The sequence below is a fragment of the Tursiops truncatus genome, chromosome 2 (genome assembly GCF_011762595.2).
Source record: "Tursiops truncatus isolate mTurTru1 chromosome 2, mTurTru1.mat.Y, whole genome shotgun sequence".
NCBI classification, from domain to species: Eukaryota; Metazoa; Chordata; class Mammalia; order Artiodactyla; family Delphinidae; genus Tursiops; species Tursiops truncatus.
Window position 1 is genome coordinate 74,819,752 of NC_047035.1, and position 25,849 is coordinate 74,845,600.

The 25,849-nt window shown below is 42.5% G+C and overlaps 1 protein-coding gene, 1 long non-coding RNA gene and 1 other non-coding gene across 4 annotated transcripts in view; 2 read left to right on the top strand and 1 right to left on the bottom strand.

The window, feature by feature from the left end:
• Positions 1–1,813: 1,813 nt before the first annotated feature.
• Positions 1,814–7,945, bottom strand: LOC141277663 (uncharacterized). Its single transcript, XR_012329422.1, has 2 exons — positions 7,242–7,945; positions 1,814–6,463 (listed from the first exon to the last, which is right to left on the bottom strand). It is a non-coding gene; the product is annotated as an uncharacterized lncRNA (long non-coding RNA).
• LOC117311317 (U2 spliceosomal RNA) lies at positions 2,454–2,645 on the top strand. Its single transcript, XR_004525531.1, has one exon. It is a non-coding gene; the product is annotated as a U2 spliceosomal RNA (small nuclear RNA).
• A 250-nt stretch (positions 7,946–8,195) lies between the features above and the next one.
• DAD1 (defender against cell death 1) overlaps positions 8,196–25,849 on the top strand; it is a 55,329-nt gene continuing 37,675 nt past the window's right edge. The window contains exons 1-2 of one of the 2 annotated variants that reach the window (XM_019948561.2): positions 8,196–8,479; positions 17,636–17,810. In XM_019948561.2, the coding sequence (XP_019804120.1) occupies positions 8,269–8,479; positions 17,636–17,766 (342 nt within the window). In that variant the 5' untranslated portion in view covers positions 8,196–8,268 and the 3' untranslated portion in view covers positions 17,767–17,810. The remainder of the gene's footprint in view (positions 8,480–17,635; positions 17,811–25,849) is intronic. The other variant, XM_019948560.3, reaches the window with a different exon arrangement.

Here is a 25,849-nt window from a genome sequence, read left to right on the forward strand (position 1 = left end):
ACAGGGCAACAAAATCTCCCACTTTTCTGAAAACCTGTAAGATGTAGAACTTTTGGGGGCAAGGATGACCTGGCTGGAACTGGTATTAGATCTCTCTAGACCTCATCTCTTGTGGCAGTGCACAGAAGCATTTGTACTTTGTTTCTGTGTGCCAACCCAGCTCTACAGTAGAGGTTGGAGAGAAGTAGGAAACTTGAACATACGGAAAATGCCTTTTATAACCAAAGTTAATAGATCCCTTAAGGCGTCCCTGTTACTGAACTGAACTTGTGTCTGCTCACCACCACACAGCAAAGCTAATTTACCGACACTGGGTTGTGGTGAAGGAAAGTATAGTAGTTATTGCAGGGCCCGGCCAGGAGTACAGGTGGCTTGTGCTCAAAAGACCCGAAATCCCCGATGGCTTTCAGGAAAGGATTATTATTTTTTCTTTTTTTAAAAAAATTATTTATTTATTAAAAATTTTTTAATCAAAGTTTTTTAATTGAAGTATAGTTGATTTACAGTGCTGTTAATTTCTGCTGTACAGCAAAGTGATTCAGTTATACATACATATATATATATTCTTAAATGCAACATTTGAAGTTAGGGTTGCAAGGGGCATGACTTTCTTCTGATTGGTTGGTGGTGAGGTAACAGGGTGGTGTTTCAGGAATTTTAATCATCAACCTTTTGGTTCCAACCAGTCTGGGGTCTATGTGCTCGTGCTCAGCATAGAGCCACCATCCTCCAGCTGGTTGGGGATGTTAGTTTCTGCAGAACAACTCAAAGATATATGTCAGATCATTATGCATATCCTTTGAGGAGGAACTTGGGCTGGTTTATCATTGAACAATTGTTTCTTGACTGCTCTGCCTTTGTTTCTGTGTTCCTTTACCTCCCTAATTAGTAACTGCTCGAGTCTGCTCTTTGGCACTCCGGGAAGGCCTAGGAGACCAAAGCCTTTTTCTACAAATAAGAAACAGGGGACACAGAGGGGCTTTTGTACCAGGCAGGGTCCTGCAGGATTCTGCTTGGTTTCATCCCCAGAGCTGGGATATCTCAGGATTAGGCTGGATCTGTTAGAATTATAGAGTGGAGAAGACTCTCAGGCCTGCTCTAGGCAGGCCTCTGAGGAGAAATGTAAGGTTCTTATTTCTCCTTAACTTCAAGGTAAGATACACTATGTGCAGATGTATCTTGTACCTCCAACATATGTGATTTTGTAACAGGGAAGAGCCAAATCTGACTACATGTTGGATCTGTTTCTTCTACTTTAACCTTTGATTACTGTTGCTTTTGTTCACTAAAAGGATACTGTCTATACACAATGGCCTGCCTCAGGGAACCCTGCCTCTCTGCCTGAACAAAAGTGCCTCTTTTCAGGGAAACATCCTGACCCTGTCCACCTGTGAGTGGCTGCAAGAAAGAAGAAATTAACACAACCCCTCCCCAAGGCTGGCCATTCCAGGGGACATTGCAAATCTTATGGTCTTTTTACTTTACTTCCTCATCTCCTCCCCCTCTCTGTTCTATAAAAGGAACTGGCATCCAGACCCCATAAGATGGTTTTTCGGACACACTAGTCGGCCATTTTCTCAGTCTGCCGGCTTTCCGAATAAAGTCGTATTGTATCCCTTGCCTCAACACCTCTCTCCGATTTATTGGCCTGTCGTGCAGCAAGCAGAGCGAGCTTGGACTCGGTAACAATTTTACATATGATTTTATGTGTGATTAAAGTATTAATATGGTCTTTATGGATGGAAACTAATTTTAACAAACCCTCTTGTCGTGGTCTGAACGCGGGTTGGAAAAGAATTTCCAGACACAGGTAGAATGTAAAGAAGATAGAATTTATTAGAGGGAAGGGTCGCTGCCAGAACAGCGGGCCGACTTCCTGGTAGTCTGGGAGAGTCGAGCCTGAACACGTGCTATTGATCAGTTTTTATAGCCAGAAAACAAAGGAATGGTCCGAGGTGAAAATTTTGTTTACTGATGGTTGAGGCACATATACCTTCCTTCTATAGGGTGGGAGTGAGACAGGGAAGATGCCGTTCCTTATTTGGAACAGGTGGGCTCAGGAGTTTTGTAACCGTCGCAACATGGTGGGGAGGGCGATTGATTAAGAGTCCAGTAGGGGGTGTCACCTCGAAACTTTTTCAGGCAGGGTCGTCCTTTGTCCTTGAAGCATCATTGTCCTTGGAGCACCACACCTCCTTCCTGTGCCTGTAAATCATATTAAATATTCCAGAAGTAGGTGGAACTGATGACCTGACAGTTCAGGCCTGGCAGGGATAGATCATTCTTCGGTTTCAAATGGGTGTCATCGCCTTTTGAATGAACTATGAATATGGTGTGACCCTTAGAGTAAACAAAGGAACTGAGTACAATAGCTCTAAAGTTGCTCTCTCCAATATGACAGCTACTAGCCACATGTGGCTACTTAGATTTGAATTAATAAAAATTAAAGTTCCATCGCTTCTCGGCCTTTTGGCTAAGATCAAGTGTAGTATCTGTTCTTACCAGTTTAATATCTGATACGTTCTCTTTTTGAGAACAACATATTAAACAGATTTTTTGGAGCAGGGAGTTGGAGTAGGAGCTTGCTCCATCCACTTCACGCATTGATCTGGTATTGCAGTACCTCCAGGACTGGTGCACTCCTCTGGGGATAATAACTGAAGTTTAAAAAGCAATAACCAGACTTCCCTGGTGGTCCAGTGGGTAAGAATCCACCTTCCAATACAGGGGTGCAGGTTCGATCCCTGTGCTGCCACTGCAATGAGAAGCCCACGCACCGCAACGAAGAGTAGCCCTGCTTGCCGCAACTAGAGAAAGCCTGTGCGCAGCAATGAAGACCCAGTGCAGCCAAAAATAAATACAGAAAAGAAAAGAGAAGAAACAGCCCTAAAGAAGAGATGCATAAGTTGAGATACTGGGGAAGAGGCAAAGAGCTTCCATTCCCTCTTGGGATGTGTGACTCTCCCAGCATCTGGATGTGATCTGCAACTTATAAGTTCTTGGAACCCTTTTTGGTTAGCGTTTTTTTAATGGAGGCTTCATTACATAGGCATGATTGATTATATAATTGGCCATTCGTGATTGAATTCAATCTCCAGCCCCTCTCCCCTTCCTCGACCTTGAGGAGGAACTGAAAGTTCCAACCTTGGAATCATGTGATAATCATTCCCCTGGCATCTAGCCCCCAACTCCAGTGTGGTTGAAAGGAGTTTGTTACGAATAACAAAAGACATTCCTTCTACCTTTATTGCTCTGGAGCTATTTCTGAAACTGGGGACAAAAACAAGTATTATAACAAAAGATGTTCCTATTGCTCTTACCACTTAGGAAATAATGAGGGTTTAAGGAGTTCTGTGTCGGGAACCGAGATGAAGAACGAATGTATATTTCTGTTTATATCACACTGTCATACAAGGAAAGGGGGTTTGGGCCACACTAGGGCCAAAGTTTAAAAGATGGAGCTGTTACATGCAATAGCAGAGAGAAGCAAAAGGAGGGATCTGAAGGAGAAAGTGAAAATACAAGGGAAAAGAATTGGAAAACAGACTCTCATGCAGAGATTTTCTTTAGAGAGTCCTCTTCTTTGGAGGAGTTGTCTTTCTTTTGATAAAGAATGTCATTTCTTACTGTAGAGAGATACATTGTAAAATCATGGCCTTTGTTTATAAGGGGACCTTTCTTGCCCTTCTACTTTCCCATTGTTTTATGATGTTGAGTGTTGAAGGGTAGCAGAATATGCCACCCCAAAATATGCCACCTTAGCATAAGGATTATTTTGAGCTGAAGGCAACTGGGAAGAAGCAGATACAAGGATGGCTCTCTGCCCTCCTCCTATTTGCCTAAAAGCAGGACAGAAAGATGTCTTCCCTCCTCTCTCTACCAGGAAGGACAGAACTCTAGATCCTTACCAGCCCAGAGAGGGCACCAGAGAAATCTACATAACAAATGTCACTAATTAGCCCTTATTTTTCATTAATGCTTCACATATTTACTTTCTCACAATTTGCTGCCCTAGAAACTCAAAGTTCTTTTTCTCTGTCTTGTTACTTCTCTAAAAATTTATTGCTCTTTTTGTTAAGATGCTATTGTTAAAAACAAGACAACAGGCTCAAAATGGAGTCACTTATGCTAACTTAATTACAATTTCAGCTCTCCCAGAAATGGAATCTTAAACCAGTCAATCAGGGATTGCCTGATCAGTACTAGTTAGGTAATCTGCCTAATAGACCCCTGCCATCCGCTAAAGGAGAGTGACCTTGCCGTAACCAAACTGCTTTTTTGTCTAGTATAATCTAATTGTTCCCTCTCCCTTCTGCCTATAAAAGTCTCTTTAGATAGCTCCTCAGAGTGCCTTTCTATGTGCTGGTTGGATGCTGCCCAACTCATGAACTGTTGAATAAAGCCAATAAAATCTTTAAATTTTATTGAGTTGAATCTTGCTTGTTAACATTATATAAGCCCAAGTTCTAACCACCCTTTTGAGTTACTTGTAACTGAGTGCTCCACTGTGTATGTGCGATGCATATGTTAGGAAAATTATTTGTTTTTCTCTTGTTAATCTGTTTTTTTGTCAGTCTAAATTATGGGGCCAATGAACCTGATTAGAGGGAAACAGTTTTTCTTCTCAGTGTTTTAGTAACAAAACATCTAAGGTCTACTCTGACTGCAGCTTCAACTTACAAATTTGATTTGCCCTCTGAGAGCCATCTGGGTTGAAGTCCCTCCAGTACCCAATATTTTGTATGCCCAAAATATTGGGGCTCTGTGCTTTGCCAGCTTCTAATTATTCAGAAAAATAGGGAAGCAGACATAGTTAATTACCAGGGTTATTGATAGTTGATAAGAGCAAATATATCCTGAACATTTACTCTGTGTCAAGTGCTATGTTAAATGCTTAATGTTAACATTATCTCATTTAATCCCCACAACCTGCCAACTAAAGAAGGTCACTCTCACCATCCAACTCTAAAAGGATTAGTCATCAGCTACTGTGGTTGCTGACCTTCAGTACACACTGAAAGGAGTTCAGGGCAGAGGTCACTCTATGCTTTGGGAAAACTGGCAGAACAGGTCTTCAGATGGGTATTTTCAGGAGAAAATTTTATGAACCCAATTGAGACAGGAGGGACGGGGGCAGGACACAACCTTTAAAAGAATGACACACAGGGGAATTTCCTGGTGGTCCAGTGCTTAAGACTTGACGCTTTCACTGAAGGGGCCCGGGTTCAATCCCTGGTCAGGCAACTAAGATCCCACAAGCCATGTGGCCTGGCCCCCCCAAAAATAAAGAACGACACAGCCGTAGAGGATAGGACAAATACTGGTTAGAATCAACTAGGCCCAAGATGGGAGGAGATTCGAATTCCAGTAGACCTTGAGCCTCATTATAAGCTCATACGTGCTAAATGACACACCCACCAGCACCATGACGGTTCTGAGGCTGGCCAAAAAATGCCAAAAAGTAGGCAGTGGCCCAGTTCCTGGAAATTTCTGCCCCTTCCCCCAAATAGCTGGAATAATCCTCCCACTTGTTAGATTATGAAATTACCCAGCCCATAAAAACTAACGACCTCATACTCTGGGGCCTCTCTCCTGAGATGACCCGCATTCTGTCTGTGGAGTGTGTAACTCCCTGAATAAATCTGCTTTCACTCTATTTCAGCTAGCTCTTGAATTCTTTCCTGCAGGAAGCCAAGGACCCTCACTTGGTGGCCCATCCTAGGGACTCTCCCAAGACCTGGGATGTGACCATCTTCTCGTGCCCCATTTTCCTGCAACACAATTTCTTGCATTTTCCCATACTTAGAAAAGCACTAAAATCATTAACTAAGATATTTGTGCCTCATGACTAGCAGTAGCCCTCTACCAAGATGTGTGCTTGATTGCACTTATTCCAAAATCACATACGTGCACTTATCCCAAATCACCTCCCCCCGACCTCTTCAGAGCAGTTCCTCAGAGCTACGTGGACACTGTCTACTGAGCTATAGTTCTCAGTAAGTCCCCAAGTAAAACTGAAACTCACAGCTCTCACGTTGCCCATTTCTATTTAAGTCCCAACAAGCCAGGTATTCTTATTTCCATTTTAAAGAAAAGGAAAATGAGGCTGTCAGACTAACTAACTTGTCCTGGATTAGATAACTAGCAAACAGCAGAAACCCAGGATTATCTGACTCTTGAGCATGTCCACTACTCAGGACATGACTTTTTACATATGTGAAAGTGCTGATTTAAAATATTGAAACCAACATTATGTTAGCAATTTCCCACTGAGAAATCAGTCAAAAAAATGTTTCAATGATTATAGAATGATAAACTGAACACAGAAGACCTCTTCTTGCTGTTTTAAGTAGTCCAGAAAGCTTTAGGTCATTATATTCGTGTTTGACTTTGCAGATCTCAGAAAAGGATACATTCAGTAAGTGAATTTTTCATCTCTTCTGCTTTCCCCCTTTGGGAGTTCCTGTGGAGATGTTATGATAATAGTTGACATGGATGAAAGGCAGACAAAACATACGGAAGAGACTATTGGAAGGAGCCTGGCTGATTTCCCTGAGGAATCCACTCCTAAATGATTAAAAAGCATCAGCCTAGCCTTTAAAGTTTGAAGTTGAATACTGGTGAGGAAGCTACCCTCCTACTTACTGATGAGACAGGGAGAAAGGTTCAACTTGTTAGAGAAACTGATGCTTCTTGCCTTATTATATTGAAATAGGAACTGGTCTGGTTATCCACATTTTTTTTTTCCCCTCAGCAACATAAAAGAGCTTAGACTGAACTTAAGTTCTCATAACAGTGCAAATCTCCGTGGGTGTGAATATGAATATATCTTTTTAAAGAGATTGTAAATCTTTCTGAGGACATGGATTATTTCTCTTCTTTCTAGAACTAAGCAAGGTTTTGCTCATGACTGATAATCAGTACATTTGTTGATGCTGATTTGGTTCCAGTTTAAACACAAATAAGAAGTGAAAATGAAGGAAGGTTGTCATTTACTTGCTGTTTTAGGAATTTTGCTTCAGTACCTAGGATAGTTCAAAATTATTAATAAGCTGAAAAAGAACCTGGTTTATGTACCACCTGCAGCTGAGAGTGAGATGAACTAGGTCTGGAAGGTCAGATTCATGTTAAATTAAAAGGGCAGCAAAAGCCAGAAACTAAGGTGGATCTTATTTTTCAAAAAAGTTAAAATGCTAAGTATAAATAGTTAATCCCACTTGTTAAAATACAAAACCTCAAACCTTTAGTTTCCTCTGCAAAATAAATTGGAGAGGGTAGGGCTTGAACCAGGCACCAGGCAATGCTCTTGCAGGTCTTTTAGCGCTGACATCCTGGGATAGTACGACGGGTTCAAGATGACAGCTTGGGAGTAGGAGGCTGCTAAACTTGATCATATACTCTATGCACTTTAATGGAGTTTCTCCCCGCCCCTGCCCATCACCAGCTCTTTTACGACTATATCAGATTCCCCTGAGGATACCTACGCTCTAGCATAACGAACTATAATTTGGCAAAACGTGGGCCCGAGGAGGCACCCGATAATTGTCTGCTGAATGAATGAACCCCTGCGGGCTTAGGTTCCACTGCGCTTACTCGTAAGCGTCCCCAAGGACCAGATCGCAAATCGAGTTCAGGCCCGGGTAGAGGTCGAGCTCCCCAACCCCGCTCCGTACTTCCCTCCTTCAATAACCAAGTCTAAACTGATGCCTGCTCAGTGACCGGCCGCCGTGGTTCTCACTGCGGGGCAACTTGACTTGCTCTAATGATCTGGGACAGGCATCTGCAGTTAGCGCCCTCAACAGAATTAGGACCGAGCGGGTACTGAACCGCGAAAAGCCAGACATTGCCTTAAAGCAGATCCAAATAGTTCATCTTTGAGGACGCTGGTGGACCAAAGAGAACCGCTGTCCGCTGAAAAACCTCTTCCCCTTTCCCTCCCACACTATCTTGTTGCTGGAGCAACTGTGGGCGTCACCAACATGACGGCGGAAATAGCACAAAAAGATACACGTCTCCAGCTCACGGAGAGATCCGTTGCGCAGGCGCATTAGCTTTCTCTGGCTGTAGTTCTCATTCTGTAGATATATTCTGCGTCTGCGCATTACTTGTTTCGTGCCTTGGCCGGCCTATACGCCTGCGCAACGTAGCAAATTGGGGAGGGCGGAGCTGGGCTACAAGCGTTGCGCATGCGCCGACACTACATCCGGTGTGGTCGTCGGTTCCGCTAGGAGTTTGGGGTACGCCGGCCGGAATATCGAGCGTGTAGTCATGTCGGCGTCGGTGTTGTCCGTCATCTCGCGGTTCTTAGAAGAGTACTTGAGCTCCACTCCTCAGCGTCTGAAGTTGTTGGACGCGTACCTCCTGTATATACTGCTGACCGGGGCGCTGCAATTCGGTTATTGTCTCCTCGTGGGGACCTTCCCCTTCAACTCTTTCCTCTCGGGCTTCATCTCCTGTGTGGGGAGTTTTATCCTAGCGGGTAATGAATGATTCTATAAGTGATATTAGTTATAATGTGTTACTTTGATGCGTGCTTTTATTCCCACAGTACTCGTCTCTATATGAGACCACCGCCTCGTGAAGTTGAGAGAGGAACCTGCATTGCCCTTTTTGTGAATGGGGAAATTGAGGTACATTCAGGTTGTCGTGCCTAATACCAAAGAGCCGCCGAGGAGCTGGGATTAAATCTGGAAACACCTTCATGTTGCTGTTCAATCTGGTGATCCACTTCACTTCATATTGGTCCATGGAAAACTCCCAACTTTCACTTAGCTTTAACACAACTTTGAAGTTGGTAAACTTGTAAAATGGAAAAGCCAACTCTGAAGCTGTCATTTCACTATCCTGAACTCAGTTTTCACTCACATAGGTCTATTTTAGCTCTATTATTCTGATTCCCAGCAAATTTGATACTTTGTAGACTGCTATATTTAATGAGAGCTGACTGTCCCCATATATTTTTGCCAAAATCTGACCTTTCTTGCTCAACAGGGATTCACTGAATACTGAGTCCAGGCTTGGCCCAGGGAGTGTTGGCCAGTACATTTTATAGGTGGCTACCACATGAACTTTTCCAGTCATGGTATCACCTGCTGCATGACTTGGAAAACATGCCAAAATTCCTTTTTTTTTTTCCACGTGTGATCATCAACAGTCACATTGTAAATTGTATTTTGAATCTCATACAAGGTATGGTAAAAGCTTTGGGGATACACCTGGTATATGTTTCTTGTCCTCAACGAGTTTACAGTGTAATTGGGGCATAGACAAAATACAGCGTCTGGAGACTTCATTTACAGTGGAGTCTTAATTACAGCTTAAAGTTAGAAACCTATAGAATGCTTATTACACATTTAAATCGCTAGTTCAGACTCATGCCAGAGATACTCTACCTTCTACTCTGTTTCTCAAGTTAAGATAAGTCTAAGGACTTAAGGACTAGTTCAGTAAGCCTGGCCTGGAGTTGCAGAGTTAGCCTGTACATCTTTGAATTTTGGCTTAGATGACCAAGACCTGGTTCTCTGTAGCAGCATCCTGGTCTACAGGAGTTTATATGTTACCATCATCAGATATACTACCCTCTTTGCTCTAGACTCCTCCTTCCTTCCCTAAAATACTGTTCATGACTAAGAATTTTATTAGCCAGACAGGAGAAGGAATCTTTTAATTTTATTTATTTATTTATTATTTCTTTGGCCACCACGTGGCATGTGGGATCTTAGTTCCCCGACCAGGGATTGAACCCACTCCTCCTGCATTGGAAGCACAGCATCTTAACCACGGGACCACCAGGGAAGTCCCAGGAGAAGGAATCTTGAGAATGTCTGATTTTGTTTTCCAGGTCTGGAAAGAGTAGGAATAGGGTGGGGCCTAAAAGGTGATTTAAAAAAAAAAAAAGCCTTCTTTGTGCTGAAGTCACCCTGGCTTCATAAGCCTCTAGGGTTAAGAATGACTTCTCAAGGGCTACGTGGAAGAGTGGTTTGCAGAAGAGTGGATGTGGACTGGAGTTGCAGATTATTGGTGTGATAAAAGTCAGAAGATTTTTTGAGCAGATAATTTTTCCAGTGCCAAGTCTTTTTTTTTGAGGCTGTTGTGGCTAAAGTTGAATTGGCAGACCCCCTACTCTCCTCCTCAATGAGAAGTTGATGGCCTGTCATTGAAGAGAATGCCTAGTGAAAGGGCAGTTTAATACTGAGGTCCTTTTGGGGGATTCTGATGTCCGTAGGTGTTGGATAATTGGTAACTGGGCCAGGGAAATGAAAGTTGCTTCAGGAAAAGAAGGGATTCAAGACAATTTAGAGTTGCTGAGGAAGGGTATCGTTTGCATTTCTTTTGACAGACTTGACCTTACTAAAGCCACTGCTGCCATTTGTTAGCTCAGATCCTCAACTGGATACTGTTTTTTAAAAAAATTTTTGGCTGCGTTGGGTCTTTGTTGTGATGTGTGGGCTTCTCATTGGGATGGCTTCTCTTGTTGCGGAGCATGGGCTCTAGGTATGTGGGTGTTAGTAGTTGTGGCACACAGGCTCTCTCTCGGTAGTTGTGGCACGTGGGGCTAGTTGCTCCATGGCATGTGGGATCTTCCCGGACCAGGGCTTGAACCTGTGTCCCCTGCATTGGCAGGTGGATTCTTAACCACTGTGCCACCAGGGAAGCCCTGGATACTGGTTTTAATGGGAAATTTTTAATTTGGAGTTTATCCTTTGTTCTGGTTGTTGGGAAGGGAAGGCTTGTACTTATTTATAGTGCTGAGGTTTCTAACTTCCCCGAGTTGTGTTTCCTATTGGAAGAGAACGGAGGAGGCCAGTTTGGCTGAGAAAAGGAATTGTAGGCGATTACCTTGAAGGATTAGGTAGTGCTGGATGCTAGAGCTTTGAGTGCCAGGCCAAGGAGTTTTATCCTGTAATAGGGATGCATCTAAGGATTAAAAAAAGTTTTTTTTTTAAAAAATTATTTATTTATGGCTGTGTTGGGTCTTCATTTCTGTGCGAGGGCTTTCTCTAGTTGTGGCAAATGGGGGCCACTCATGGCGGTGCGCAGGCCTTTCACTGTTGTGGCCTCTCTTGTTGCAGAGCACAGGCTCCAGACGCGCAGGCTCAGTAATTGTGGCTCACGGGGCTAGTTGCTCCGTGGCATGTGGGATCTTCCCAGACCAAGGCTCAAACCCGTGTCCCCTGCATTGGCAGGCAGATTCTCAACCACTGTGCCACCAGGGAAGCCCCGGATTAAAAAAGTTTTAGATTTAAGTAAAGGAGTGACTTAAAATTGGTGTTAATGTGTAGGATGAATTGGAGGGAGAAGTTCTTTAGCCTGGTTCCCTTAATTTCTTTTTTGGCAGTCTGTTCTCTTCTGTTCCTTCTGCATGTGTTATGTAGCATATGTTCTTTGGAAATTGATTAGTACATTTTAAACCGATATAGGATACTATCACATTTTTTAAAAAGCCTGGTGTTATTTGGGCCTGATGAAAATGGTCTGTTTTTTTCTGTTCCTCATGACCAGGAACCTTAACCATAGTTTCAAGGAGACAGAGGTAGAAAATTGCCATTGAGAAATCTGTTTCTTCTTTTTTTGGATCAACAGTTTAAAGTATAGTAGGCTTTGAAAGGACTTCAGAGATAAAATATTTTTCTTCTTTCAGACAGATTTTAAACATTCTCAGCAGCTGACTGTTTATCTTGTGGTTAGATCTCTCTAGAGGAGGACATCTGTCCCTTTTTCAGAGTAGTGTGTCAGTGTTGGCAGCCCTTCTAGTTTCCTTTTTTACCTAACTGAAATCCCTCTTTTTGCTCATTTAAAGTGCTATTTTGGAGGGATGAGTGGAAAACAATAAGACTGTCCTTAAAATAAGTCTTTGATCTTGAAGTCAGTTTTTAAGTCATTTCACAACTTTGGTCTATTCTGTTTTCTAATCTATATGAAATATTTACGGATTAAAAAAAGTAGTTTTGTTCCCCCTAGTTTACAGATCCAAAAACAGTTTGAATCTGAAAGGCAAGGAGGCCTAATTCAGAGTGTTTTATATCTCACGGGAGATCTTGGGCTGTGTGGACTGGGGTCCAGCATTTCTTTGGAAATTATCTATTAGATTTCTGGGCCCACAACTTATCCAGGAGATTGGAAGTTTGCCAGCCTTATGCGTGACAGTTCTGTTTCTAAACCTCTTTCATATCCATTGCTACCTCTTCATCCTTTGTCACTCAGGCTCTCAATATCTCTTATCTGGACTACTGTAATCTTCCTTATTGATCTCCCACACTCTCATCTCTCTCCCTCCAGTCCATCTTCCACTATGTTTGCAGGCTTTATTTGACTTGCAAATCTGATTGTGCTACTCCCCACATAAAATTTGTCTGTACCCAAAGAGAAATTTAAAAAAAATTTAATGGCATAGAGGGTCTTTGATAATCCGGTCCCAGCCACATCTCCAGCTTCATCTCGTCTCCACCTCCTCTGTACTTTATATTCCAGCATTATTGAGTTACTTGTTATTCCCTGAACATGCCGAGATGTCTTAAGCTATTTTACCTTTGTTTGACTGCCCAGAAAATTCCTTCACTTCTCAGCCATCTCAGCTCAAGTGCTGCTTCCGTTTGAACCCTTCCCTGGCTCTTCAGATTTAGATCTTTCTCCTGTATTCCTATTTCACTACACTGTAGTGGTGTAGTGCTCTTTTCATCTCTGCATCCTCAGTGCTTAACACTGTATGTTAAATTGTGAGCATGCCTATAATAAGGAATATTGAGCTATTATGTGCCAGGTTCCCTGCCAGGGTACTGAGGATTTAACTGTGGAACACGCAGACATGATCTCTACTCCCATAGAGTTTATAATCTAGTGGGAGATGCTGACGAGTAAACCTGGATATAGTGCTGTGATGGAGAAGTATTGGTGAGAATAGGAACACAAGTAGGCACTCAACCCTGCCCAGTGGTCCTATAATACTTCCCTGATATGTTTGCTTTTCCAAAATATGCTTCATATTTTCTCTCTTCACTTTCATCTATATTTTCTCTTTTCCTTTATTCTCAGTTGATGATCTTACTTTATTTATTTATTTTTTGCTAAAAAAGAAATCCTTTCATCTTCCTACCAAGGAATCATAGCAACCCACCTACACATGGACCCCCTACTCTTTGACTTATTTCCTGTAATGGTGGATGATATATCCCTTTCCTATCAGAGGTCAGCTTCTTCACTTGTGCAGAGGATTCAGCCTTCTCTTGCTCACTCAGGGACTCAGCTTCTGTAATCATCCCTCCATTCTGCATCATTAATTTCTCTCTAGTGGATCATTCCCATCATACATACATGCTCTAATATCATCCAATTAAAAAAATTAATTTGACTTTAGATACCCCTTCAGCTACTATTCCATGCCTTTCTGCTCCATCATCACAGAATTGCTTGAAAGAATAGTTGTCTAGTTGCTGTTTCTGCTTTCTCACTGTCCATTCATTCCTTAACCTACTCTTGGTGGTCTGTCCCCACCACTACAGTGAAACTGCTCTTGCCATCTTGCCAGATCTAATGGCCATGTACCTCACCTTGCCTGAATGCTCAGCAACATTTAGCACTTAACATAGTTGGCTGCTTCCTTCTGAGTGAGTGAAGTACTTTCTTCTCAAAGCTTTTGCAACGCTACACTCTCCTGCTTGTTCCTTCTCACCTCATTGGTTTTTCCTTCCTATGGTTTGTGGTAGGTGCTTTTTGGTCTGAGGGCATGGTTCTAGACCTCTTCTCTGTATTTCTTTCCCATAGGTGAATTTAAATAATGTCTATATAACTACAACTACCACATTTATATTTTCAGTTTTGACCTATTCCCTGAATTCCAAATTAGTAAGTCCAGTTGCCTATTTGACATCTTCACTTGATGTCTAATACACAACTCCAGATTGAACCTTCCGGCCTAGCCATCTGCCTCTTCGCTGGTCAATACCTGGTGTCAACTTTGGTTAAGTTGTTGAAACCACAAATTTAGAAGGTTTTTTTTTTTTTTTTTTTTGGCTGCTCGGCCCGTGGGATCCTAGTTCCCTGACCAGGGATTGAATTGAACCTGGGCCCTCGGCAGTGAAAGCTCAGAGTCCTAACCACTGGGCTAGCAGGGAATTCCCTAGGTTTTCTTGATTCCTTGATTTCTCTTATCTCCCACATCCATTACATCAGCAAGCCCTGTCTTCCCCAAAATACAGCCTGTATCTCTTGACTTCTGTCCCTTTTGACTACCATTACCTGAGCTCTTTGGCTCCTGCATGACTCTTCGGCTTCTTGAACTTTGCAGACCATTCTCCGCATTGCAGTTCTACCATCCTTAAAAATTTTAGATCAGATTATTTTACTCATCTGCTCAAAACTTTGAAATATTGCTCCATTGTACTTAGAACTACATCCAGACTCTTTACTGAAGCTTACAAAGCCCCACTGATTTGGCCCTTATCTCCCTCTTGCCCTTGATCCCTACATTCTGGTCAGTCCGACCAAGATTGTTCTTGCTATCTGGAATGCTCTGCCCCTAGATCTTTGCATGGGTGGCTCCTGTCTTTCAAATTTTGGTCTTAAATAGCACCTTCTTAGAGAAGCCTTCTGTGACCGCCAAATAAGAAATAGCTTCCCAGTCACTCTTTTATTACCTTGCTTTGCTTCATAGCGCATATCACTACCTCATATTTCCTTGTTTAGTTGTTTTCTCATTTATTATGTTTCTCTCCATTAGAGTGTAAGTTCCCTGGGAGCCAGACTCTTGTCTGTCTTGTTCTGTGCCATAGTCCTAGCACCTGGGACAGTGCATGGCGCATAGTAGATGCTCAGTAAATATTTTGCTGACTAAGTGACTATTTAAGGAGATAAATTAGAACTGCTAAAATGGAGCAAGCTGCCTTAGAGGTAGTACATTTCCATCTTTGGAAGTGCTCAGGAAGGACTGAAGGATCTTTTGTGGAGGAGCTTTTTGAACAGGTGTTCTTTGCCTTTTTTGAGAATTACAAACTGTCCAGAGCCTGTGTTACTGATAGAGGCGGCATATCCCTGCATCTGAGGGATTTGCTGCCTCTGTCAGTAACACAGGCTCTGGATGGTTTGTAATTCTGCACCTGGGGATTACTTACCAGATTCTGGATATGGTGAGTATACTTTGGAACTATTCTCAGCTGATTCATGCAGCCTCCCCTGGCATGCCCACATCCGCCACCTCTTGGGTATTTTGTGCATTAGATGGGGTGTTGGTCTTTAGGACCTTCAGGGTCCTTTGCATCTCTGTGCGATTCTGATTCTTATGTTGTCATTGAAGCAACTTGGGTTACTATGATTATGATAATGATAACACATCAATTCATTTCTTTGTGTACCTTAATGGGGAGCTTCTCTTTCCTTTTGTCCCCTCATATTTCTCGAAGCACTACTCTACTCCCATCTTCCACCCCAGTAGCCCCTGTTAATCGTGTTTGGTATCTCTTTTTCCAGATTTTTTCCTAGATTCCAACTAAAATAAATGAGAAAATAGTTTGTGTGTGTGTGTGTGTGTGTGTGTGTGTGTGTGTGTATGCAGTTTAAGAGAAATCTGAAAGGGAATAATATTTTTGGCTTTTTTTCACTTAATATATCTTAGACATCTTTACTGTCAACGTCTAGCAAATTAATCTCATTCTTTTGAATAATTACATGGGATTTTATTGCATGTCTGTAGTGTAATTTACTTAAGTATCCCCTTGATGTCATTTGGACTGTTTTCACTTTTTTTTTTTTCAACTTTACGAACATGCTGTTAGAATGCCTTTGTTCTCTAAGATAAATTCTTTACTCAAAAGACATTTAAAATATAATAGATGTTGCCATTGCTCTCCCAAATGGGTGAACCAAGCTATACTCACCACAGTGGGATTTTAACTGATCGCCCTTGCTTCAGCAGTGTCCTTCATATTTTGAAGGGTTCAGGTGCCTGAAAAGATCCGGGGTTTTTCCACAGTGTTTGCATGTTTAAGCATAATGAAGACTCTGTTGCCATGGCGATGGACTCTGGAGAAGTAGTCTTTTTAAAAAAATTTATTTATTTATTTATTTATTTTTGGCAACATTGGTTTTTCGTTGTTGTGTGTGGGCTTTCTCTAGTTGTGGTGAGCAGGGGCTACTCTTCATTGTGGTGCGCGGGCTTCTCATTGCGGTGGCTTCTCTTGTTGCAGAGCACGGGCTTTAGGTGCACGGGCTTCAGTAGTTGTAGCATGCGGGCTCAGTAGTTGTGGCTTGCGGGCTCTAGAGCACAGGCTCAGTAGTTGTGGTGCACGAGCTTAGTTGCTCCACGGCATGTGGGATCTTCCTGGACCGGGGCTTGAACCCATGTCCCCTGCATTGGCAGGCGGATTCTTAACCACTGTGCCACCCGGGAAGCCCAGTCTGGTAGTTCTCTGACCTTTGGGTTAGATCTCAGTCTGTTGCCTTTTCTTGGTTGGTGATGGAATGGATGCTAGCCTGAAGCAAATTTGGGTTAAGTAGTGTAATCATTTGTTACAGGTATAAAGATATTTTGGAAAAGTGTATTCCTAGAGCTTTCTTTTCATGTCAAATGGTGACTGTGGCTATGGTGTCAGGTTGGAATCTTCAAGGGTACAGAGTGTGGCAGTGGAGAGTTCTCTGTCAAAGTCATGTAACTTAGATCTCTTGCCTTTTTTGAGACAAGCAGCTTCTAGAACTTCGAGATCAAAGATTATCTACAATTGTGAGGTCCTCATGGATAAGCACCTCTGCTGTCTAATATACACATTCTGTTGGAAATAATTCACAATTTTATAACTTTTGGTCATTCAGCCTAGCCCCTTTGTTACTGCCTCAACTACATCCTGATCTAGGTATAATTATAAACTTAATTCAGGAGATAAGAGAGTTCTAAAGATTTTTTGGTTTTATATCAATATCTTTTTTTTCTCAGTAAGCCTTTGTTTTTTAGCCTAACTCTGAGAAGTTGTATTGTTCCCTTAAACAATTAACAGCATAAAATTTGTGTACAACTTGATGAACTTTTAAATTCACCCTTTTAGCCACCACCAGATTAGGATATAGAACATTATCAGTACCCTAGAGGCCTCTCTTCCTGCCTTCCAAGTCGTCTCCTGTGAACGATAAAAAACCACTGTCCTGATTTGTATTACTGTAGATTGGTTTTGGCCAATTTTAAGCTTTATATAAGTAGAATCATAAAGCATGTATTTTTTGGCGTCTGGATTGTGTTGCTCATCGTGATATTTGCTGAATTCATCCATGTTGTGAAGTTCTTTTTCATTGCTATATGGTATTCTATTGTATGCATATGCTATAATTTACCCATTTTACTGTTGTGTTTTTTTTTTGGCTTGTGGGATCTCAGTTCCCCAACCAGGGATTGAACCCGGGCCCCCGTCAGTGAAAGCACTGAGTCCTAATGACTGGACCACCAGGGAATTCTCCCCATTTTACTGTTGATAGACATTAGATTGCTTCCAGTTGGGGGCCACCATGGGTATCATTCCTGTACGTGCCTTTTGATGGACTTATGTGTCATTTCTGCTGGAACAGAATTGTTGGGTCAGAGGGTATGTGTGTGTGCATTAGTCATACTTGTTTCATACTTCTTGATATTCACTTTTGTGTTTTTCTTCTTGTACAGTTTGTCTGAGAATACAGATCAACCCACAAAACAAAGCGGATTTCCAAGGCATCTCCCCGGAGCGAGCCTTTGCTGATTTTCTCTTTGCCAGCACCATCCTGCACCTTGTTGTCATGAACTTCGTTGGCTGAATCATTCCCATTTACTTAATTGAGGCGTAGGAGACTGGAAGAATGTAAGTGATGATCTTAATGCTTGTCACATAGTGTTGGTTTTAGAAACAGAAATCGGAGGGGCTGGTTTTGATCATGGTTGTCAGAGTTCCCATTCTGTTGATAAGATGTTTGCAGAGTTTTCCATATTGGTCTGCAAAGTATGTGTTAATATCCTTGTGATTCATCAGTGCTGCTGCTCTTGGTCGTTGCCTTCTCTTCTCACTGTTCTGCAAAGCATTAAGATAACAGAAAATGAGAGTTTGCTTGTAGCTAATACATTAATTTCTGCACCAATAACTCCATGAAAATAACTCTGAGATCTTGGAAGAGACATAAATTGTAGGTTTTGCTTTTAGATTTGCTCTATAATCTTTTTTTCTGATTTTGATCTCAGATGAGTTCAAATGCTGGGCCATTGTCCCCATAGTACCTAGTATAGTGCTTACACCTGATAGACATCCAGCATATGCCGAATGACTGACGATGGCTGCTTGCTTATATACGTGCTACGTTAAAAATTAATGGGAGGGCTTCCCTGGTGGCGCAGTGGTTGAGAGTCCGTCTGCCGATGCAGGGGACACGGGTTCGTGCCCCGGTCCGGGAAGATCCCACATGCTGCGGAGCAGCTGGGCCCGTGAGCCATGGCCGCTGAGCCTGCGCGTCCGGAGCCTGTGCTCCGCAATGGGAGAGGCCACAGCAGTGAGAGGCCTGCGTACCACAAAAAAAAAAAAAAAAAAATTAATGGGAAAATTGGATTAGCTTGGGAGAACACTTTAACATATAGGATGAGATGCCATGTGGTCATTTGCCAGTTTTCTTTTTTTAGTAATAGAGCTCTTTTTTTTTAAAGTAAACTCATAGAATCTCAGCAGTGGAGCCGAGTTGTTCTGATTGACAGAAGTTGAAAAGCCCTCTTTGCTTGGGCTGTCCTTGTGTGGTATGCTCTCCCCTCCATCCTTCCCTCCTAAGCAGAATCCTAAAAGCTCTGAGAAGTACTTGACTCTCTCTCTCTCTCTCTCTCTCTCTCTCTCTCTCTCTCTCTCTCTCTCTCTCTCTCTCTCTCTCTCTCTCTCTGTCTTTGTCTCTCTCTATGTATGTGTGTGTGTGTGTATCTATATATATATATTTATATATTTTTTTTTGGCTGTGCTGCACGGCATGGGAGTTCCCTGACCAAGGATGGAACCCATGTTCCCTGCCTTGGAAGTGCGGAGTCTTACCCACTGGACCCCCAGGGAAGTCCCTTGACTCTATCTTAAAACTTACTTTATATATGAGAAAACAGAGGTCCAGAACAATCCAGTAGCTTTCCCTGGCCACATAGCTAAGTGGAAGCAGTGTAGTGCTTTAGTCCAATGGTGCTCTTGGCCTAGTGCTCTTTCAGTATCCCGTGTTGCTCACTGATGAATTAATGCACTCTATTCTTTGCCTTTCTCCTACAAAATTAAATGTTGCTATTACTGGGGTAGAGAAACAAGAACCTTAGGAAACTGACCCTCTTTGGGGGAAGGATATCCCAGGGCCAACCTCCTTCTATCACAACTTGGAAAGCTATCGTTTTTGTACTAATCAGAAATCTAACATAACAGTTAGAGCAATCATGGACAAAGTGAATGCAATAATGTGACAAGGACTTTACTTCAGTTTCTAGCAGTTACTTAATATATTACATAAATCCTTTCCATAGATATTGTCTCAAAAACAGTACTGTTAGTTCAGGTAAGGTTTCATTTTTGGCAGTGGTAAGTTGACAGAGGTGGTTTATATCAGTGAAAGAGGTTGTGAACCACTTCTTTCTACTATCTTAATACAGTTGAACTTTTTGGAGACCCAATCAGGACTTGAGTTGTTCCCCCATGTGCTAGTCAATGCCTTGATCCTGGGAACACAAAGAAAAGTAAAATGTGGCTGCCTTCAAGCAGTGAACAGTCTAGAAGGGGAAAAGGGCATGTAAACACAGCAGTTAGAGCCACACGAAAGAGCTGAACAAAGTGCTGTGGCGGTCCGGAGAACTGGGCCTCCGTGCCGTCTGGGAGCAGAGGCCGCATACAGGGCGCCTGACCAATGACAGCTTCTTGAGTACAGCTAGAAAATTCACCCACCGGCATTGACCTGCGAACATCCTGAGTAACCCTTGGGCTCTGATAGTAACCTTGCTGGAAAGGTCATAAGTCTTCTGATTGCTCTACTCTAAATTTCTAGTTACTTTTTCTAGATGAGTCACGTTGTATGCTTTAACAAGGGGACAGAGCAAGCAGTTCAAGGATGTTTGTTCTCTAGGATCAGGGAGATATCAAATCATGAAAAATAATTTCCTAGGGCTGTCGTGATTGGAGGAGGACTGTGCAGCAGAGAGGCTAGTATTTCAAAATCATGACAAAAACAGAGACAAAAAAGCAAGCTCAGCAGAAACTGCGTACTGCAGACCCTATTAACGATCTAGGGCCACCTGTTCAGCTGGGAATTATGGGCCCAAGGTATAGCACAATCTTCCAATCCCAGAGTGCAGTGTTAAATCATTCTATAGAGAGTATATTCGTAGTGAAATCCTTCTGTGTGGGACTCCCCAGGGGTTTTTTCAGAGATCATTTGTGAAATGATCACAGTTTGACATATACTGTACTGTCCTGCCCTCAATTTTCAAATATACATTTATTTGCCCTTTTTCTGTGCTTCTAACTTAGTTCTATGTGCAGTGTGCTAAAACACTTTTAAAATGGTTTTCGAGTGAGTTTTCAATATTTATATCAACTCAGAAGGTAGAACAAAACAGATTGAATATTCTCCATATTTGACAAGTATGTTGAGAGTTGGGTATAAAAAGAATAAACATCTGTAGCTTACTGCTCTGGTGTGAATTTGGGGGTGACATTTAAAACCAGCAGCTACTATGAAAAAGCATATCAAAAGAAAATGGCACTGAGTTAAAGAAATTTATTCCAGGAGAAGTAAGGAAGTTAACAGATAGTGAGTGCTCGCGTGGGCCAGGCTTTAAGTCTTATTTTATTTTCGAAACAACCTTATGAAGATAGGCTTGGTAATTCCACTTACAGATGAGAAACTGAGGTTCAAAGAACCTTGCTGGAAATCTTTTAAGTCTAATAATCCAGTCTGATGTCAAAAAAATTTTTTAATATCTATTTTTGCTTAAAGTTGCTTATTATAAAGTATTTGACAATTGCAGAGTTAAAGAAATGTGTTTAAAAAGTTACCACAGGGACTTCCCTGGCAGTCCAGTGGTTAGGGCTTTGCCTTCCACTGCAGGGGGTGCTGGTTCGATCCCTGGTCAGGGAGCTAGGATCCCACATGCCTCGCAGCCAAAGAACCAAAACGTAAAACAGAAACAATATTGTAACAAATCCAGTAAAGACTTTAAAAATGGTCCACATCAAAAAAAAAAAAAAGTTACCACAGTTATTTTTATTACCGTCCTTTCCTTTATTACTTAACTTTCTTTGCTTGTATGACAATTTAAAAAATACAGAAAAGTACAGAGAAGAATATAACAAACACCGCCGTGTATCCACCACCTGGAATGAACAGGTTTTGAACAAATGAAGCATTGTAGGTTGAGCTGAAGTTCCTTTGAATCCCTGCAGTCCCCATTCCTTCCCTCTGCTGTAAGACTTGACCGTCTTCATAGCAGTTTTGTTCAGCTAGGACTATTGTAAAACCTACATCTGTTAACACAGCCTTTTCCAAACTTCAGACTTTTGCGGCCTCCTGAAAACATGTCCAGAGATGGCAGCGTGAGAAACCTGTGGTAAAAGTTAGCTGTTCAGTTGGCAGCACTGGTATAAGTGGCTATGCCAGTGGTCAAGAATAGACTCATAGGGGTTTTCCTGGTGGCGCAGTGGTTAAGAGTCTGCCTGCCAATGCAGGGGACACTGGTTTGAGCCCTGGTCCGGGAAGATCCCACATGCCACGGAGCAGCTAAGCCCGTGCACCACAACTACTGAGCCTGCACTCTAGAGCCTGCGAGCCACAACTACTGAAGACCGTGCACCACAACTACTGAAGAAGCCCGCACGCCTAGAGCCCGTGCTCCGTAGCAAGAGAAGCCACCACAATGAGAAGCCCGCGCACTGCAACGAAGAGTAGCCCCTGCTCGCCGCAACTAGAGAAAGCTCATGTGTAGTAATGAAGACCCAACATAGCCAAAAATAATAAATAAATAAAATAATAAAAAAAGAGAATAGACATAATGTTTTTTAGATTATCATAAAAATGAAAATGCAAATAGATAACTAATAAGAACCTACTGTATAAAAACAATAAAATAAAATTCAAAAAAAAAAAGAAAATGCAGGACTTCCCTGGTGGCTCAGTGGTTAAGAATCTGCCTGCCAAGGCAGGGGACATGGGTTCGAGCCCTGGTCTGGGAAGATCCCACATACCGCGGAGCAACTAAGCCCGTGCGCCACAAGTACTGAACCTGTGCTCTAGAGCCCGTGAGCCACAGCTACTGAAGCCCTTGCGCCTAGAGCTGGTGCTCTGCAACAAGAGAAGCCACCGCAACGAGAAGCCCACGCACTGCAACGAGAAGCCCACGCACTGCAACGAAGAGTAGCCCCTGCTTGCCGCAATTAAAGAAAGCCTGTGCGCAGCAAAGACCTAACGCAGTCAAAACTAAAATTTATTAAAAAAAAAAATGAAAATGCAAAAGTGAAAAATGCTCCTAGTGAGCTTCTGAGGTGGGAGAATCCATGCACACCTAAAGTGATGATCAGTGTTTGGCACTTAGGTGGCAGTAATCTATTTTGAATGAATGCATTATATAGAAGTTCAGTAGGTTTGAATATTTAAAGATTTACATACTATCTGTAAATATTTCCTGTTTTGTTTTTCCATGTCTCCTTGTGAAATTCTTTTCAGAAAATGTCAGCCTATCTCAGGTGTTCTGAAGGGAAATGAAGAAAAGAGGGACTTAGCTACATTGGGTCACAGCTTGGGAAGGAAAGTTCCTGATGACTGGGCCCTGGATCAGAGGGAGAAGTGAACAGGGCTTCCACAAGGGGCAGACCTGAGCTTGGAAGTATGCTTAGCCTGAGGGCGATTGTTTGCCACCAGGTTGTGCTGAAACCTTGTTAGTGTTGCTTTGTTTTTATGGTGGAGGCTGTTTTCCCACAGGTCTTTAAAAATTCGTAGAGTTTAATCCCGGCTGGAGCGAGGGCGCTACAGGGCTGGGCAGAACATAACTGACAAACAGTACTATTTACAAACAAGCAGTCGCCAGTTGGCTTTTTGAATTCATCAGTAAAGTACTGTAGTAATATAGAAAGTTACCTCTGGAAGGGGATCTAAATGTTATTTCTTAGGCGCTACTGCCACCCAGTGGCGTGTACATTTCATTGCTGAGAGAAGGTACTACAAAGCCCAAGAGAAGCTGAGTTTGGGGGAAGAAACCACAGATACCTTTGTGATAAAACCAAGTTTCTTTCCAGTCACAGGAGGGCAGCAGAGGTCCAAGCGGGCCTAGGTGTTGGGTGGGCCTTGCTTTACATTCTGGCCAGAGGTGGGCGGTGTCAGGCACAAAAGGGCATGCAACCTTTGTCACCTAGGGAAGACCAAGTGCACGGTGACCCAGAGATTGACCTTTTATTTCCTTTTCTGATCTGTCAGTTTGAGAGCTCCCTTTCCGGTTTCTTGTAGACCTGTTTTTGCTCTCAGCATGACCTCCTGCTGGCAGTCATCTTTAATTTTTTTTGGGTGGGGGGGTTAGTTTCCATTTCATTTTCTCTGACATTTCACCTTATATTGAATTAGGTTTAGCCACTAGATAAGTTCTCAAAAAGGGAACTACTCTAAATTTGTAGAAAGTATTTTGAGTTGGCATAATCTTTTCTCAACCCCCTTGTTTTTCCTGGTTGGAGGGTGAGATTCTTTACTTATTCTTAAAACCTTGAATCTGCTTATTATATTTACAAAAAACCCAAATAATTAATGATTCTTGAATTGATGATTGTGCTCTATTTGGTATTTGGTTCATTTAAAACCACCAAAAAAAAAAAAAGAGAGAAAAAGAATAAAAGGGAATATCAAGTAGATTTGTGTTTTTTTAAAAAATTTGGCCAAGCTTTGCGTTTTTCGGGTTCCTAGTTCCCTGACCAGGGATGGAACCTGGGCCCCGACAGTGAAAGTGCTGAGTCCTAACCACTGGACCGCCAGGGAATTCCCATAGATTTGTATTTATGAAGTTCATTCCCTGCCTTAGTTTCTCTAGCCTTGCAGCTCAGATGATTCTGACTGCAAGTCATCCTGCCCCCAGGTTGCATAAGACCCTCTTCTTGGGGCCCTCATGGTCCACTGTGCATGCCCCTAACGCTGCACTTACCACATGGTCATGAAACCATTCATTTTCCTGTCTCTCCCACTGGACTGTTAAATTCCCAGAGGGTGGGGACCTCAGAGCTTAGCACAGGGCTAACGGTCACAATGCATGTTTGTTGAATGAGTGTATGAACGAGTAAATCATTTTCAGCTGCAACAAAATGCTGTATAAAATAGCTGTATCATTAGTGATGTGGATGCTAAGACACGAGGAAAGTGCTGGGGAAGAAAGATGCCGAGGGAACAATTCACACGAGGGGCGGTGGGACGGTGGAGTGGGGCACGAGCGTGAGGCTAGAAGTCGGAAGACCTGTGTTGTAGACTTCGCTGTGTTGTTAACTAGTTGAATGGAGAAATAAGCTTGTCGTTGAGCCCTAATTTCCCTGTGTGCATAGGGAGGGGATTGGCCTGGATGGTCATTAGAGTCTCTTGCAGCTGTTAAAGCCTCTGATTACTAGTATTCATGATAGTCCCATTGTGTTTGAGGAGGATAATGCTGTTTGTGTGGATCCTCAGTTGAGCTTTGCTTTTTTTTCTTCTTCTTGCTTTTTACTTTCAATTGTTGCTTTTTATCCATATTACCAGGTTTTCATCATCCATCAAAAGTGCGATTGTCTGTAACAAAATGCATGGTGTTTGTATAAGGCCTTTTACAAAATTAGACAACATTTATCAAATGTTTTACAGTTATCACATAACCAGGCTTGCAGGACTCACACTCCACATGCACTTTAAAAAAAAATAGTTATTTATTTATTTATTTATGGCTGTGTTGGGTTTTCGTTGCTGTGCACACGCTTTCTCCAGTTGTGGCGAGCGGGGGCTACTCTTCGTTGCGGTGCATGGGCTTCAGTAGTTGTGGCTTGCGGGCTCTAGAATGCAGGCTTGGTAGTTGTGGTGCACGTGCTTAGTTGCTCGGCGGCATGTGGGATCTTCCCGGACCAGGGCTTGAACCCGTGTCCCCTGCATTGGCAGGCAGACTCTTAACCACTGTGCCACTAGGGAAGTCCCCACATACACTTTTACACACATCAACCCATGTCATCCTCACGGCCCACCCTGTGATGGAGGCAGACAAATAGTAGTGTTCCCGTTCTGTACATGAGGTAATTAAAGCTTGGTGAAATTTAAGTTGACTTGTCCAGGGCCTGGAACTAATAAGTGACTGAGTGGGAACTCGATAACAGATACTTTAACTTCACACTTTTATATTCTTTCCTCTCTATTACGTTCAAAGACTTTTGGATGATGAATATATACATTTTATTAGACGGTTTCCAGTAACAGTATTAAGCTTGCTTCTCTTTTTTAAATGGGAAAAACTTAGGAGAGGTTGATAAGAAAGGATGAAGACAGGCTATCTAAAATGTTTCTGCAAAGTTGGTCATCTTTAGTATGATCTGGAAGAAGTGGAGGAGAATGCAGATCAGGAGACCCGACTTATTCCAGAGAGGGTGACCCTGGGCCGGCGCTGTCCAGTAGCCCTTTGCATTGTGCTAATCTAAGTCTGCACTGCCAAATACGGTAGCTACTAGCCACATGTAGTTATTGAGCATTTGAAATGTGGCTAAGTGAGGCACTGAATTTTTCATTTTATTTAATTTTAACTCAGCTTAAATAGTCACCTGTGGCGTGGTATTGGACAGCACAGCTCTGGACAAATCTATCAAACTCTCAGGTGATGGTTTCCTCATCTGTAAGACTGAGAGGATTGGACGAGCTGATCTCT